The sequence below is a fragment of the Athalia rosae genome, chromosome 1 (assembly GCF_917208135.1).
Source record: "Athalia rosae chromosome 1, iyAthRosa1.1, whole genome shotgun sequence".
NCBI classification, from domain to species: domain Eukaryota; kingdom Metazoa; phylum Arthropoda; class Insecta; order Hymenoptera; family Athaliidae; genus Athalia; species Athalia rosae.
The window spans coordinates 1,272,707-1,286,227 of record NC_064026.1 but is presented as its reverse complement, the minus strand read 5'-3'; the positions used below and the strand labels follow the sequence as shown (position 1 = coordinate 1,286,227).

Sequence of the window (13,521 nt, the reverse complement as noted above, 5' to 3'; positions counted from 1 at the left end):
TTACCGTATGTAATTATCTGTGTTTATTATCTTGATAATAATTATACAACTATATAGAAATATATATATATTCTTTTTTTTTTCTCAACATTATTTGTATAATGCAATGGTGTACTTTTCAGCAAATTTATTACAATTATTATCATAACACATAATCGATATACGTGTATGTATACATACAACGTACACATAATTGTGTTCGTTATATACATATATATACACATATATATTCTTTTTCCTTATGTTTTCAATATTTTTTTTTTCTCCTACATAACATCCTGTACAGAAAATTTTATCTATATACGAATCTAATAATTGTTAGATAATTTATATCGTGTATGCTTGTTACATATATATTATATAATATACAAACCTATATAAAATCATCTACGATAAATTGAAGAGATAAGCCTCCGAATTGTCGCGGTGAAACGTTAAATTGAACGAAATTCTTCTGATAAGGAGAATTTGTTTCCCCATTACTTAAATCTAGAAATATGGGTGGAATCGGGAACTCCGGGGGTGAATAAGAACTTTTGAATATTCGCGGAACGGTCGCGAGTCGCTTCGCTCTTGAATTTATCGTAGTTTAGTAGCCGGCGTGCGTGCAAAGGGAATCTCTTGCTCGTATTGCGCGGCACTTTGTCTTATACTAGCTGGTACCTATATAACGTTATACCTATAACGCGTCGTTCCTATAACCGTCACGCAATAACGCTACGTATCTAACGTTACCGCCAACACAAGTTATAATATATACGCAACGCCAGCGGCTAACACGCGCAGCTCCTTTAACTCTTCGAATCCTCTTGAGAAAATTTAATATTTTCCATCAGCTTTAAAACTTTCGACGAATTCACCCACCGAACTTCATATACGTACGGACGATCCACTTATTACAATGATAAAAATGGAGAAAAAAAATACGTCGACCAGAGTAGAGTGAGCGGAATGAGGAATGAGATGATAGGAAAAAGAAACGGATGAAGTAAGAATAAAAAGAAAGAGAAAAAAAAAAAAATTGAGGAAAAGTGGGATCGGAAGAGCGTCTGGCATTGGCGTTGACGTTGGTGTTGTTGTTGGCGTTAGCGTTTGCGTTGGCTTTCGGTTGTAGGATGGGAATATAGCGCGGCGGTACAGCCCCAACGACCTGATATCTAAGGGTAGTTGTTCACCTGCTTACAGCAAACTCTAAGCCGCTGACTTTCGACGAAGTTTATAATCAGAGCAGCCCGACAAACTGCACCGTATACTGCGGAGGTCTTACCAATGGTCTCACAGAGGAATTAATGCAGAAGACATTCTCGCCGTTCGGCTCCATCCAGGAAATCCGGGTCTTCAAGGACAAGGGATACGCGTTCGTCAGGTGAGTCGATGACAAATATTTCAAACGTCGAATAATCCACGCACGCGTTACTAGAGGATGAAAATACAATGGGGGGGGGGGGGGGGGAAACACAACGAAAAAAAAAACAAAAAAAAGAAGCACCCCGCGGATCAAACGCCGCTGATACGGATACCCTTGATCCGCACGCGGTGCATATGTTGTTTACTCGATCCGTGCACCGCAGCTTCTAGGCACCGATGCCAATAGATATTCGGAGAGGGATATATTCCGGGCGAAATCCCGAGCCGGTTGTAGGTGTAACGCGCTTCGTGTATGAACGCTGCCCACCCTATCCTATACGTAATATTCCGTACATGTACCCTTAATCTTGGCAGATCGATCAGAGTTCCTCTCGCGGGGTCCTGCTGCTGGCTGGCGGTAGATTTATCGGTGGATTCAGTTTGTACCGCGGTGAAGTAGCTTAATGCTCGTGATATCGTAACCCCTCGATCCGCCGTACCGCTGCGGGGATACCTTCCGGGTCGCTTCGTTGAGGATGCACGTGTGCTGCAAGCTCTGCGGCACGATCACGCACTATTAATTTGCAAGCCTTGCCAAACACCGTTTCTAACGCTCTTGCCACCGTCGCTACGCCGATACAACCGACGGCTTCCGTCTCTCTCTCCGCGGGTGAACCGACGCGCGCGCGGAGGCACCAAACCATATAGAATTGACCGTCCGAACGATTTACGCTCATCCCCCGTGCGACGTATGCACGGTACGAGCAAACGTATGGTGCCGGTGGTCTACCTTATAGAACAAACAACGACAATTAACGCGCCGATCGCTAATCGAAGCACCGAATCGCCCGGAAGGAATCGCGCCGCACCTTTTTTCGACCATCTATTTTTCAACTCGCATTTTCGGAGTCGTTACCTCTCGCCCCAACGAGAATGTATGAAAAACGGATACGCGTATACGCCTCTGAACCTCGTTCAAAGAACAAACAAACAAATAAACAAATAAACAAACAAACGAGGGATCGTCGCAGGGCAGATATCCCTTTTACCTGCGTACACGTACACGTAGGTGTGTAACGTAACTTCCACGTAACCGTGGCTGCTTTGAAGATGCTGCGGATACATATTACAGAAGCCTTTTTACCGAAATATAAACCACCGCCGGGCGAGGGGACACCCGCGGGGACCCCCGCCCCCCGGGCGAGGATATTCGCGCATGTGGCGAGGATGGGTATAATAAAACCCTCGCTGGATTTTGAATTTTGTAACTGAGCGTAACACAGCCGACCCCGACGCTCGTATTATGGGGTATTACACGTACTAGAACCCCGCGTTCCGTAGGGGGCTCGAAGTTAACGGAAACTGTACGGAGATGAAAATTTGGAGAATATAACGTTCCGTGTGGTTGCATTCGAGCGGTTCCTCGCGCGTGCCTGACCAGCTACGGGTGTCGCTGCCGTTACTACTACTGCCGTTGCTACCTCTGCCGCCGTCGGTGCAGGTTAATTTGAATTTTTAATCAACGAATTAGCCACGCGTTCTCTCCCTTTCGCGTAACCGAACCCTGCAGCCAGTGGCAACTACGAATTCGCACCACTCTATTTACGAACCACCAAATTTTTCAACCCCCCAACCCCCGACCATCATCGTCACCACCACCGCGGCAGAACTTTGCATATTTTTCGTGCCGTTGGGCGAGAGCGGCCATAGTTTTAATTACCGAGGGCTAATATTCGCTGACTGTTTCACCCGCCCACCCTGATTCTCCCCCCTTCATTTCCCTCGTAATGCCTTTCCCTTTCCCACCTTTTTCTCCTAATTTAGTCACTCTGCAACTTTACCTCTTCAACTCCGAAACGATCGCCCCGTTTCTACCAATCGATACATATTTCTCTCATATACTTCGATCCGAACAAAACGAACATTTCCGGTATATAACTTGATTCGCTCTTTCGCTTTAAAAATCGCATTACAGAGATTCTCTCGAATCGTCGCTTTAGAATAAAATGCACAAAGAAAACCTGGCGGATGAAAACGAGAGAGATTTCTTTGAAAGAAAATTCCCTACTGTGGTCAGAAATTTCTCGACCATCGGAAAGGATCCTCCCGTCGATGTAACGCGACGATCTGGTTTTTTTTTTTTTTTTGCTCGGGGTTTTTTTCCTTGTTTCGCGTTTCACGCTTCGAGCAGAATGAGGGAAAATTTAACATCTCTCGGCGAGAGGACGTAACGAGCTTTTCTCGCACTTTTCCTTGTACACTTCGCGCGCAAGCCCGTACATATTTCTATATTCTCGAGAGATGTAAGCTGCAGACAGCTATTTATAATATGGTAGGCAACATCACAGAGCAAGGCATGTGTAAAGATATACGTACGTTCGCGTATCCCATTTTCCTTTTCCCTCGGCCCCCATTCCATTCACCCATTATCCGTTCCCGCGTTTTCCTATTTGCCGTTTTACGTCCCCCGCATCGAAGGAGAAACGCGGCATCCTCCCCCACCTCTTACACCGACCTCTCCTCATCCCTTCGCCGGCGATAATAGAAACATTTTATTAACTCTTAACTCAGGAAGCAAGCGTGTGCAGTGCAGTTCAGATTACTTTTATAATGCCGCTAAAAACGGGATCTTTACGTCCGCGCCGAGGCATAACCTTCGTCCCCCAGCTTGCTCCTCTTGGACCGCTCTTTCTACTTTTTGTTTTTTTCTTTCTCGTTCTTATTCCCGTTCTTGTTCTCCTTTCTTTTTCGCGACCCTTGCGTGCAGCACGTATACAAATCTCGGATAAAAATCTCCGACGTTTAGGGCGCCCTCCCTGTTTTTAGGGATGCGCGGCTCCGTACCACCTGCTGTATCTACATCTCCGAACTAAACTGTGTATTCCAACAGCGTTAACGGGGCGAATTTTGTTACCGGTTCCCAGAGTGGAGGGGAGGGGGGGGAGGTGGCATCGCTTAAAAAAATCTGAAACCAACGCCCGAACAGAGCTTTACGATGTACATAGGTATACGCATAGGTATTTATACGGAGGGTCGTTTTTCACTCTAATAAACCGCCGCACGGGAAACTAATCAACTGCAACATACACCGAAAACCGGGAGAACGACCGCGATGGAATATTCAGAAGAAATCTCACTCCGGCAAACTCACACCGTAAACATTTTCCCCTCCCCCGTTTATTATCGGAGTAAAACAGACCGACTTAAGGGGGGTTAGTAAACTGTTCGGTGTTCATGTTCCGAAAGCCCCGAAATAATCGGCGTAATTTTTAAGAGGAAGAAAGTGCGATCGAGTTAATTGAAAATAAAAATAATGAAAAACGCCGAAAAAAGAAGAAGCAGGGTGAATAATTCTTTTTTACTCTTCGTTTTTTTTTTTTTTTTTTTTCACGAATTAGAGGGTGGTGCGCCACTTGGAACTATGAAAAGCCCTGGTATACCGTGAATACATAAATCCACGTTTGTTTGCCTTTCGGTTTTATGTACCGACGATAAAAATTGGCACTATAAAATTGATTGATTTATTATATTCGGTTGTAGCTGGTGCGATAGGTATATACTATACATACAACAATATAACATCTGTAATATTTATATATTTCAGGTTTTCAACGAAGGAATCGGCGACGCACGCCATAGTGGCGGTCCACAACACGGACATAAACGGGCAGACGGTGAAATGCAGCTGGGGAAAGGAGAGCGGAGACCCGAATAACGCGCAGCAAACGGGACAGGTGAAAATAAAATTCCTCGCCATTATACGCTGGTTTAATTTCGCCACCGCGAGAAATCGCGATTCGCGCACTGAATTAAATGTCGACAACTATCCTCGTAATCCTCCTACTACGCCGTACATACGTATACAGCCGCACACTGAAGAGTGCAATTATAAAAGTAACGATGATTGAACGTTCGAATCTCTTTTTCACGTACCACTTCAGACGCTGACCTCTGCAACGTATCCCTACTATGCGGCGGCAGCGGCAGCGGCTGCGGCAGCGGCGGGCGTCGCGGGTGTCGCGGGCGTTGGTAGCGTAGGGGGTGTCGGAGGTGCGGGTCAACTCGGGTATTGGTACCCACCGCAATCCTATCAAACAACGGCCACTCAGATGCAGGCAGCCGGGGGTTTTCTTCCAGGAATGCAGGGCTACACCTACGGGCAATTCGCCGGTTACCAACAGGCGCAGTACATGGGGTGAGTTGAAATTTTACCAACGATTCATCGAGGCAACGACGCCGAGTCACGGGGTGTCGTTTGCACCGCTGTTTCTTTCCCCTTCTCATTCGCAGGATGGGAATGGGAGTCCACGCCGCAGGTACGGCCGCGGGATGGGGTCAGGGTCTTCCCGGTGGACCTCAGCTACCCCCGCATCACGCAACCACAGTCTCGGCACCCCCGGGAGTCCAAGCTGCGGCTCCACCTCCTCCACCACCCGCGCAGATGATGGCCTACCCCATGCAACAGTTCCAGGTCAGTATCTTCGGTAACAGAGATTCAACGAATATTCTTGATCCGAAAATTGCACCGAATCCGCGAGGTGGATTCATGGCGGTCCGAATCCACAAAATGATCCAGACCTAAAGCGTCGCTGTGGCGGTGCATAAAAATTCGGTTCCGGATTATTCCTCACTCAGTAGTTTTTGTCCGTTGATATTCTGTGTACTTCGAAAACAGATATGCTTTCGTGTAGTTGAATTATTTTTCTACTTTGCATTTTTTAAATCGAGCGGATCCGTCGCTTTTGACCGCTGCACCGGTCATTTTTAGTATGAAACGACTCGCTACGATTTCGAATAAAAACTTTTCATGTCTTATGTAGATTTCCATGAATAGTGTTCGACCCTATGTCGAGTAAATCGAATTCGGGTCCCTCTTCGGATCTATCTGACGGTGTTGTTTTCCCCTCCCCCCCTTTTTTTACGAGGCATGAAATTTAAACGGTTCAGAAGAGCCGCGTCTGCAAAATTTAAACAGTATAGACAGGCTATCGCGTTCAAGAACCAAAAATAAAAGGAAAGAGCGCAATGATACGAGTCGATAGATAAAAAATTAATTGTCGGTCTTTGTGCTACGAAAGTAAAATCGGAGCAAAGCATCGCGCTGCATGATTCGTTCGCAACCATTTCAACGATGCATGAGACAAAATTAATTTCGTTCGTAGCATTCGTGATTGTACTTGTGGAAGTAAATTTACTAAATTGGCACGTATATGACTATAATGGTAATTTGAATGAAAGTAGTAAATTTGTTAAAAAAAAATTTCGAGATCAAGACACCGTACTTAATCAGCGTTTGTGTGTTCAAATGGTAAAGTGTGTTCTTGGTTGCGGTCCAGCTAGCGGATGAGGATTGGCTGGCGCCTAGTCTTCTAGTGTGATGGTAAACACGCACTCGCCAGCGACACCACTGCTACGTCACTTCCGGTTTGAGCCCCTCCCCCTCCCCCGCAATAGGTATACCCGGCGACGAAGACTACGCGGGATAAAATCTTCACCCCCGGAGTCCGATAGCGACTGCGTTTTGGTCCCGGTGACCCTCGTGACCCCTGAAGAAATTCGTCTACTCGGGATAACCTTGACGAGGACGGCTTCACGACGGCTACCTGCACAAGGCTGCTGCGAAAAGACTGGCTGGCTGGCTGCTGACGCACCAAATGATACCAACGGACATTATAATTTTATTGAAACTATTAAAAAAAGAAAAAGAAAAAGTAAAAAAAATGCTGAACATGCGTTGTTTGTGATGATATTATACTATATTATATTATACTATATCATATTATATTATACTATATTATATTATATTATATTATATATAAACAAGTTTATTGATAACGGGACGCATAATGTATATGCGGATATATTATATACATAACGTACGCACACATAAGCTAGTCTATCATCACGGGACGCAGTGCTGCAGCGCCTAGTGCCTATTTACATCTTCGGACGTTCTGACCTCGACTTTTTTCCAACTTCGATGCCCGACGCATAATACGCGATATGGGCAGTAAAATTGCAACAAAGCTGCGGATGGTCGTGTAGCTTTCAGTCGAGGCGAGCACTTCGCACAAGCTTGGACCGCGGTTGCCCGTATCGGAAATCACCTGGGAAACGCACGCTATAAAATGCATCGTATAAAAACGCTAGATTCAAGGTTCGAGAAAAAGTTTATATCATCTCGGTCTATACATCTCATGTCGTAAAGCGAGGGAAAATAATTTTCAATTTAAGAAGACGAAGAAGCTTGCAAATCGTTCCCCCGCTCACTGTCCCAAGTGCCACAACAACAAGAAAATATATCGGTATATATGCATACGTGTGCATATATACATATACCGCTGTTTTAAATATGTAAAATGTTGTAGCTAGGTAAAGAACAAATGTTTCACAATTTTTGATGAACGGTACTTTTGACATTCTATTTGTATATTATACACCTATCTGGATAATATTAGTGTTCCAACAATTGCGAGATAACTTTTGACGAGGCGTCACATTAGATCAGCGAAAGAGTCGAGGGGGTAAGGTTGGTTACAACATTCAAAATTTATCAAATTTGATATCGTGACGCGAACTCTTGATGATTACCATAATAAGTAATTTATCAAGTCGGAATCAACTCGAGAATCCAAAATTTTGTTTTCACTCCTCGGTCTGACTTGAAAATAATTTTTGCCCCTTGCTGCTACATGCTGTCGTCAATTCATTCCAACATCAAATAGAACAGAATACAAGAAACGAACATGAACGCCGGCACTGCAGACCTTTGTTACTAGCATATGTGCGAGTATTAAAACATATATATATACTATATTACACGCGTAATAGGTATGTAAAAACAAATACAAATAAATAAATAAATAAAGAATAAATAGACAACAAAAAAACCGTGCGTATTGAAAACCAATATAGTTAGGTGGTTAGTTAGTTGGTTAGCTGGTTAGTTGGTTCGGTGGTTGGTTTGTTGGTTAGTTAGTTTAGTTAGTTAGTTAGTTAGTTACAGTCAGGCAGTTAGTTAGTTACTTAGATAGTTAGTTAGTTATGTATTATAATATACAACTATTGGAGTGCGGGGGAATTCAAAGCTGAAACAAGTGCAATACAAAATGGAGACAGGGACGTCCCCTAGATTCTTTTGTCGTTTTAATAACAGAATTTGCAAAAAAAAAAATCGATGGAAACCGCTTCAATGCTACGAAAAAACGACACCAATAATGATGATGATGATGATGATGATGATAGTAATAAAAATGATTTAACGACAAGAATATATACAAAATTCCCAAAGATGTACAGTTTATCATTATACGTCATTATTATTACTATTATCATTTGCTGCCAGACTCAAAACGACAAACGAAATAAAAACTGGAGGAAGTATCTGTATATTATTCCAAATTTGAAATATCTGAATAATATCGCTCACGTCCGGCAGGTACAGCGCGTATTCGCGCTCTCAATACCTTCTAATAATATACCTGTACGTAGACAGAAGATATTTACGCTTATTTTTGTAATGCAATAGTTGAATAAATTCCGGCGTGCAGCAAATGAGACAAAATCCAAAAAACACAAAGCAAAGAAATGCCGATCAAACGAAACGAAATATGACGAGGTAAAATAATCAAATTCGAGTCGTGTGCGCCTGCCGCAGTGAAAAATATTGTGTTATAAATTCATGAAATTATGATATTGATTGGAGAAAAAAGGGGAAACAAATTAATACGATAAACGAACGAAATGAAGAAAATTAACGAGCTCCGAAGCGTCTCTGAATTTCTCCGCGCTCTCCTAACTGAACGGAAGAAAAAATAAAAGGAAGAAAAAAATAAATTAAAATAAAACGAAAAAAATGAGAAAATTGACAAAAAAAAAAAAAATAAGAAAAAATGGAAAAATGTATCAAAAAAATATACATGCAACACAACAACGTTGGTTGGATCACAATGAATGATTTCAATAATATAAATGCACACAGTGTCGCAGCGACTTAATTAAATGGGAGACGAGACAATTATATACCTACATGAATATATAATAGTTAGATATATGCACACCGCACGGATTAGATTAGGGTAGAAATAAAAACCAAAAAAAAAAAAAGAAGAAAATATAATAATACACAATAATAATACTGATAATGATTATTAATAATGAATAATGATAATAATAATGAAAATTAATAAGATGTATTATTAAAATGCGATCGAATATACTTACAATTATAGGTGATGATCATTTCCGCTGAGCGGAAGATCAAAACGAAAGGTACATGAAATATACATATACATTGCAAGCATTATACATTACATACACGCGGAAAACTAGAAATCATAGAACGGAAGAAGGGGAGTAGAAGATTAAAAAAAAAAAAAACGAAACCTAATTATAACACAGGAAATGTATAATTACGGGGGACAAGTGAGTAAGGAGATTAGTACGAACAATGAATTGTATCATAATGAGATATCAAAATATATAAATAATCAGGTATATAACTGTTACAAAAATTTGAAAAAATCAAAAAAGACAAATTTTACAAATACGGATGTGCTTAAAGCGAATCAAAATATAAAATATTTCGTTCATTTATATTACAATCGATCTTTTCTCTATTATCGTAACATTTTCTATACTTTTCCTCTCTTTTGTACATTTGCGCTCTTTATTTAGTATTCTTGTTCGTTTCAATGTTATTCCTATATTTGTCCATGCTTACAGTTCGTCCCCAGACTATTTTCTTCTGATGAAACGCAGTTTGAGCAAATATATTACAAGAAAATCAAAAAATGTAACGATCAAAGTAGGCATGTCCGTTTACGAGACGTTCTTCTACATCTCTCCAAAGTAACCCGCCTATTCGTTGGTTATACATTATTATTCACAACCAAATGCCATTTGTTACCGTCACTCAGGTAGATACATAATCGTAATTATACACAAATACATGTAAATATTTACCTACCACATACGTGCTGTAATAAATACTTTATATACCTACGCCGAAACGCACGCACGTATGTTACGTATTAAACACGTATGCATATAAGGGTGAGGGGGAGTTGTTAGACGTTGAGAGTTTCGTCAAAATGACGAATATTGCCCCTGATGTTATTTAGATATCACGTAGGTCGCACCTAGGAATGACTACTCGATCCATGTATTACGAATGTAATGAAAAGCGTGCGTTATGGGTGGCGGTAACCCGGCATCATCGAGCATATTAATCGCATGTGGATATATTTTTTGTACCTACAAGAACGAAAATTCCGAAAATTCACCCTAACTTTATAGAGTGTAGAAAAATTTTTCCGTAGCCTGTTCAAACATAAACTCTATCGAGCGAGTATGAAGTACGATTTCTTTCGAATTATTCCTGATTAATTTTCGGCTGAGGTATTGAAGGGCGTCTCGTTTTACCGGCAGGAAAATAGCGACTGTGAACAGATGTACTTATATGTATACCGATAGCCATATTATACATACAAATTAACGAATAATAGATCGCAGAAATCGCGCGTACACGTAGAGAAGAAAAACCAAAAAAATTAAAATGAAATAAAATCGTACACACCTAATAATATACTGATCGAAGAGACACGGATATATACATAAATAATTAATAAAACACACGCGATATCATGATAATATACACATAAAACATAATATACATACTATATATATATACATATATATATACATAAATATACACCAGAAAAATTAATCTAACGATAAATGAACGCTGAGCGTGACGGTAGTAGAAAAAAAAAAGCGAGGAAAACGAAACCAGAATTACAGAAAAGGAGACAAGCACAGTAAGAGGAAAAAAAATTAAAATAACAAAAAAACATGTACATTATTAGTTAGGAGAAAAATTGAATGTAGCTAATGTTGTCGAGGCGAATCGAACGGATTACGTATAATATACAGTTAATATAAGTAATGAAAATGACATTACCGATAACAATATATAAATAACATAAATAACAACAATAACGCATATACAATTAATATTAATATTAATAATAATAATAATAGTAATGATAATGATAATGATAATGATAACGATATTGATATCAACAATAACGATATTGCAATTAGGACGAGGCTCTTTAAATAAAATATGATACGGTGTAGTGAGACTTTACATATTATAATTGTGTATAATACGGTGCACCTGACATGACGAGTTGATAATACACCGGTCATACACATATACAAATATACATATAACATACGCGTAGGTGTACGTATATTAACGTCGAGGTTTGTGTAATAATAATTAATAATTAACGAGAGTCTTATATCCCATGGGAAACCCGGAAGTCGGGGAACCTCGACGCCGCTGCAGATCCGGAGTCTCGTCCGCGCGAATTCCCGTGGCCGGTTTGACCGTCAGCCTCCTCGCCGCGAGCTTTACGCTAGCCTTCGCCTGCTGTCGTCCCGGTCTCTGGAAATCGAGCCCCGATTAAAATAATAATAATATTAATATTAATAACGATAACGATAATTTTAATATTAATACTAATACAATGGCATAGCCCTAAACGGAATAATAAGTCATAAATACATCATAAGGACTTGGAAAATCTAAGGTAGATAGTCAATTATGACATAAGATGTTGTAAGAGACACGTAATGGATATACATAATAAACATATAGGTGATTAAGGTTTAATATTTAAATAGTCTACACTATGCATAGTAATATGATGGAGAAAAGAAAAAAAAAACAGAAGATGAAAAAAAGAAATTAGAAACTTAGATATTAATCTTAAGATGAAGTAGTTAATTCGTATTATAACTATATATTATTATATATATACATATATGAATATATGAAGTAAATAATACATATATATGAATATATTTATTTGAATGTTACGTATGTACGTATGTATGTATAATTTATACCTAATATACAATGAAGAAACGAGTGAAAAAAGAGACGTTTCAAAAAAAAGGAAAGGTAAATTAAGAAAAATGAACCGGGGAGGGATATAATTATGTCATAGACCCGTGAAAAACGATACATACCTAGTTGGTAAGTGACACTTACTATAAATATACATATACATAAAAAACAAATATATATATAATATATAAATAAATATAACATTTAAGACGCACACACTGACACCGTACGTATATAGGTATTTATACATATGCATATAGGTATGTATGTACATATATACGAATACGATATAGGTATATTATATAGGTACGATAATGGGGTAGTTTGTTAGGGTTGAAAAGGGGGAAGGGGGGGTTTGGGATAGTTTCATATATCTGGACATAACGAAGCGATTTTTCCTTCGAGGACAAAAAAAAATTAACATGCATATATAGTATCTATACTGCGAGATCATCGAAATCGTGAAACACGGATATTCGGACAGCCGATAAAATAAAAAATTAGTAATATCAGAAGGATAGATCGAGAACAAAAAAATCATAATAACATTGATGCGTGCGTGGGCGCGCGATAAATCGTCGCGTGTATTATATATAATGTGTCGTACCTGGTACGTATATATGTATATGTTTATACCTATATTCATAAATAGGAAAAAAGGCAAAAAAAAAAAAAATTATGTTAAAAAAAAAAGAAAAAAAAACCGAACTAAAAGTAAATTTAAATAACGCACGCGCACGCACGCACGTATGATTACATATATATACAATATACATACATAATATCTATTACACCTATACACATTATATAGGTACGCGCGCGCGTGGGAGTAGATCGGAAAATGATGTGTGTGAAATAAAAAGTTTACGAGAAAAAGAACGAAAGAAGTACATAAACTTCACAATAAAAACGTAAAAAAAGGGGGAAAGAATATTATGCAGGAGCACCTATCAATTTTTGGCCACCTGTTCCGATATTTTTATAAGGTACACTTTATTTTCAAAGTAATTAAAAATAGTTGAGAATCCAGAGGTTTTCTTCGACAAACATATTTCACGATTTTAGATTTGTCTTTCTATCAGCGGTGTAAAATAAATTCGCTTCGCAGTATCACCCATCATATACCTACATGTATACGCATACACCTCAGCCGTCTATTTTTCGTTTTTGAATTTTTCCTCATGATTTTTTGATTGTTTTACCTATTTTTCTTATAAATTCCGCTGCGGAACAGTCGACAGCTGACAATCAAGTCC

The 13,521-nt window shown here is 39.6% G+C and overlaps 1 protein-coding gene across 6 annotated transcripts in view; it reads left to right on the top strand.

The window, feature by feature from the left end:
- Positions 1-9,248, top strand: part of LOC105693444 (nucleolysin TIAR) — a 360,079-nt gene extending 350,831 nt beyond the window's left edge. For 5 of the 6 annotated variants that reach the window (XM_048653668.1, XM_048653798.1, XM_048653749.1 and 2 more), the window contains 5 exons: positions 1,186-1,366; positions 4,952-5,081; positions 5,289-5,542; positions 5,638-5,818; positions 6,684-9,248. In XM_048653668.1, coding sequence (XP_048509625.1) covers positions 1,186-1,366; positions 4,952-5,081; positions 5,289-5,542; positions 5,638-5,818; positions 6,684-6,725 — 788 coding nt within the window. In that variant the 3' untranslated portion in view covers positions 6,726-9,248. Of the gene's footprint in view, positions 1-1,185; positions 1,367-4,951; positions 5,082-5,288; positions 5,543-5,637; positions 5,819-6,661 lie in introns of all 6 variants that reach the window. The other variant, XM_048653707.1, reaches the window with a different exon arrangement.
- Positions 9,249-13,521: the final 4,273 nt, after the last annotated feature.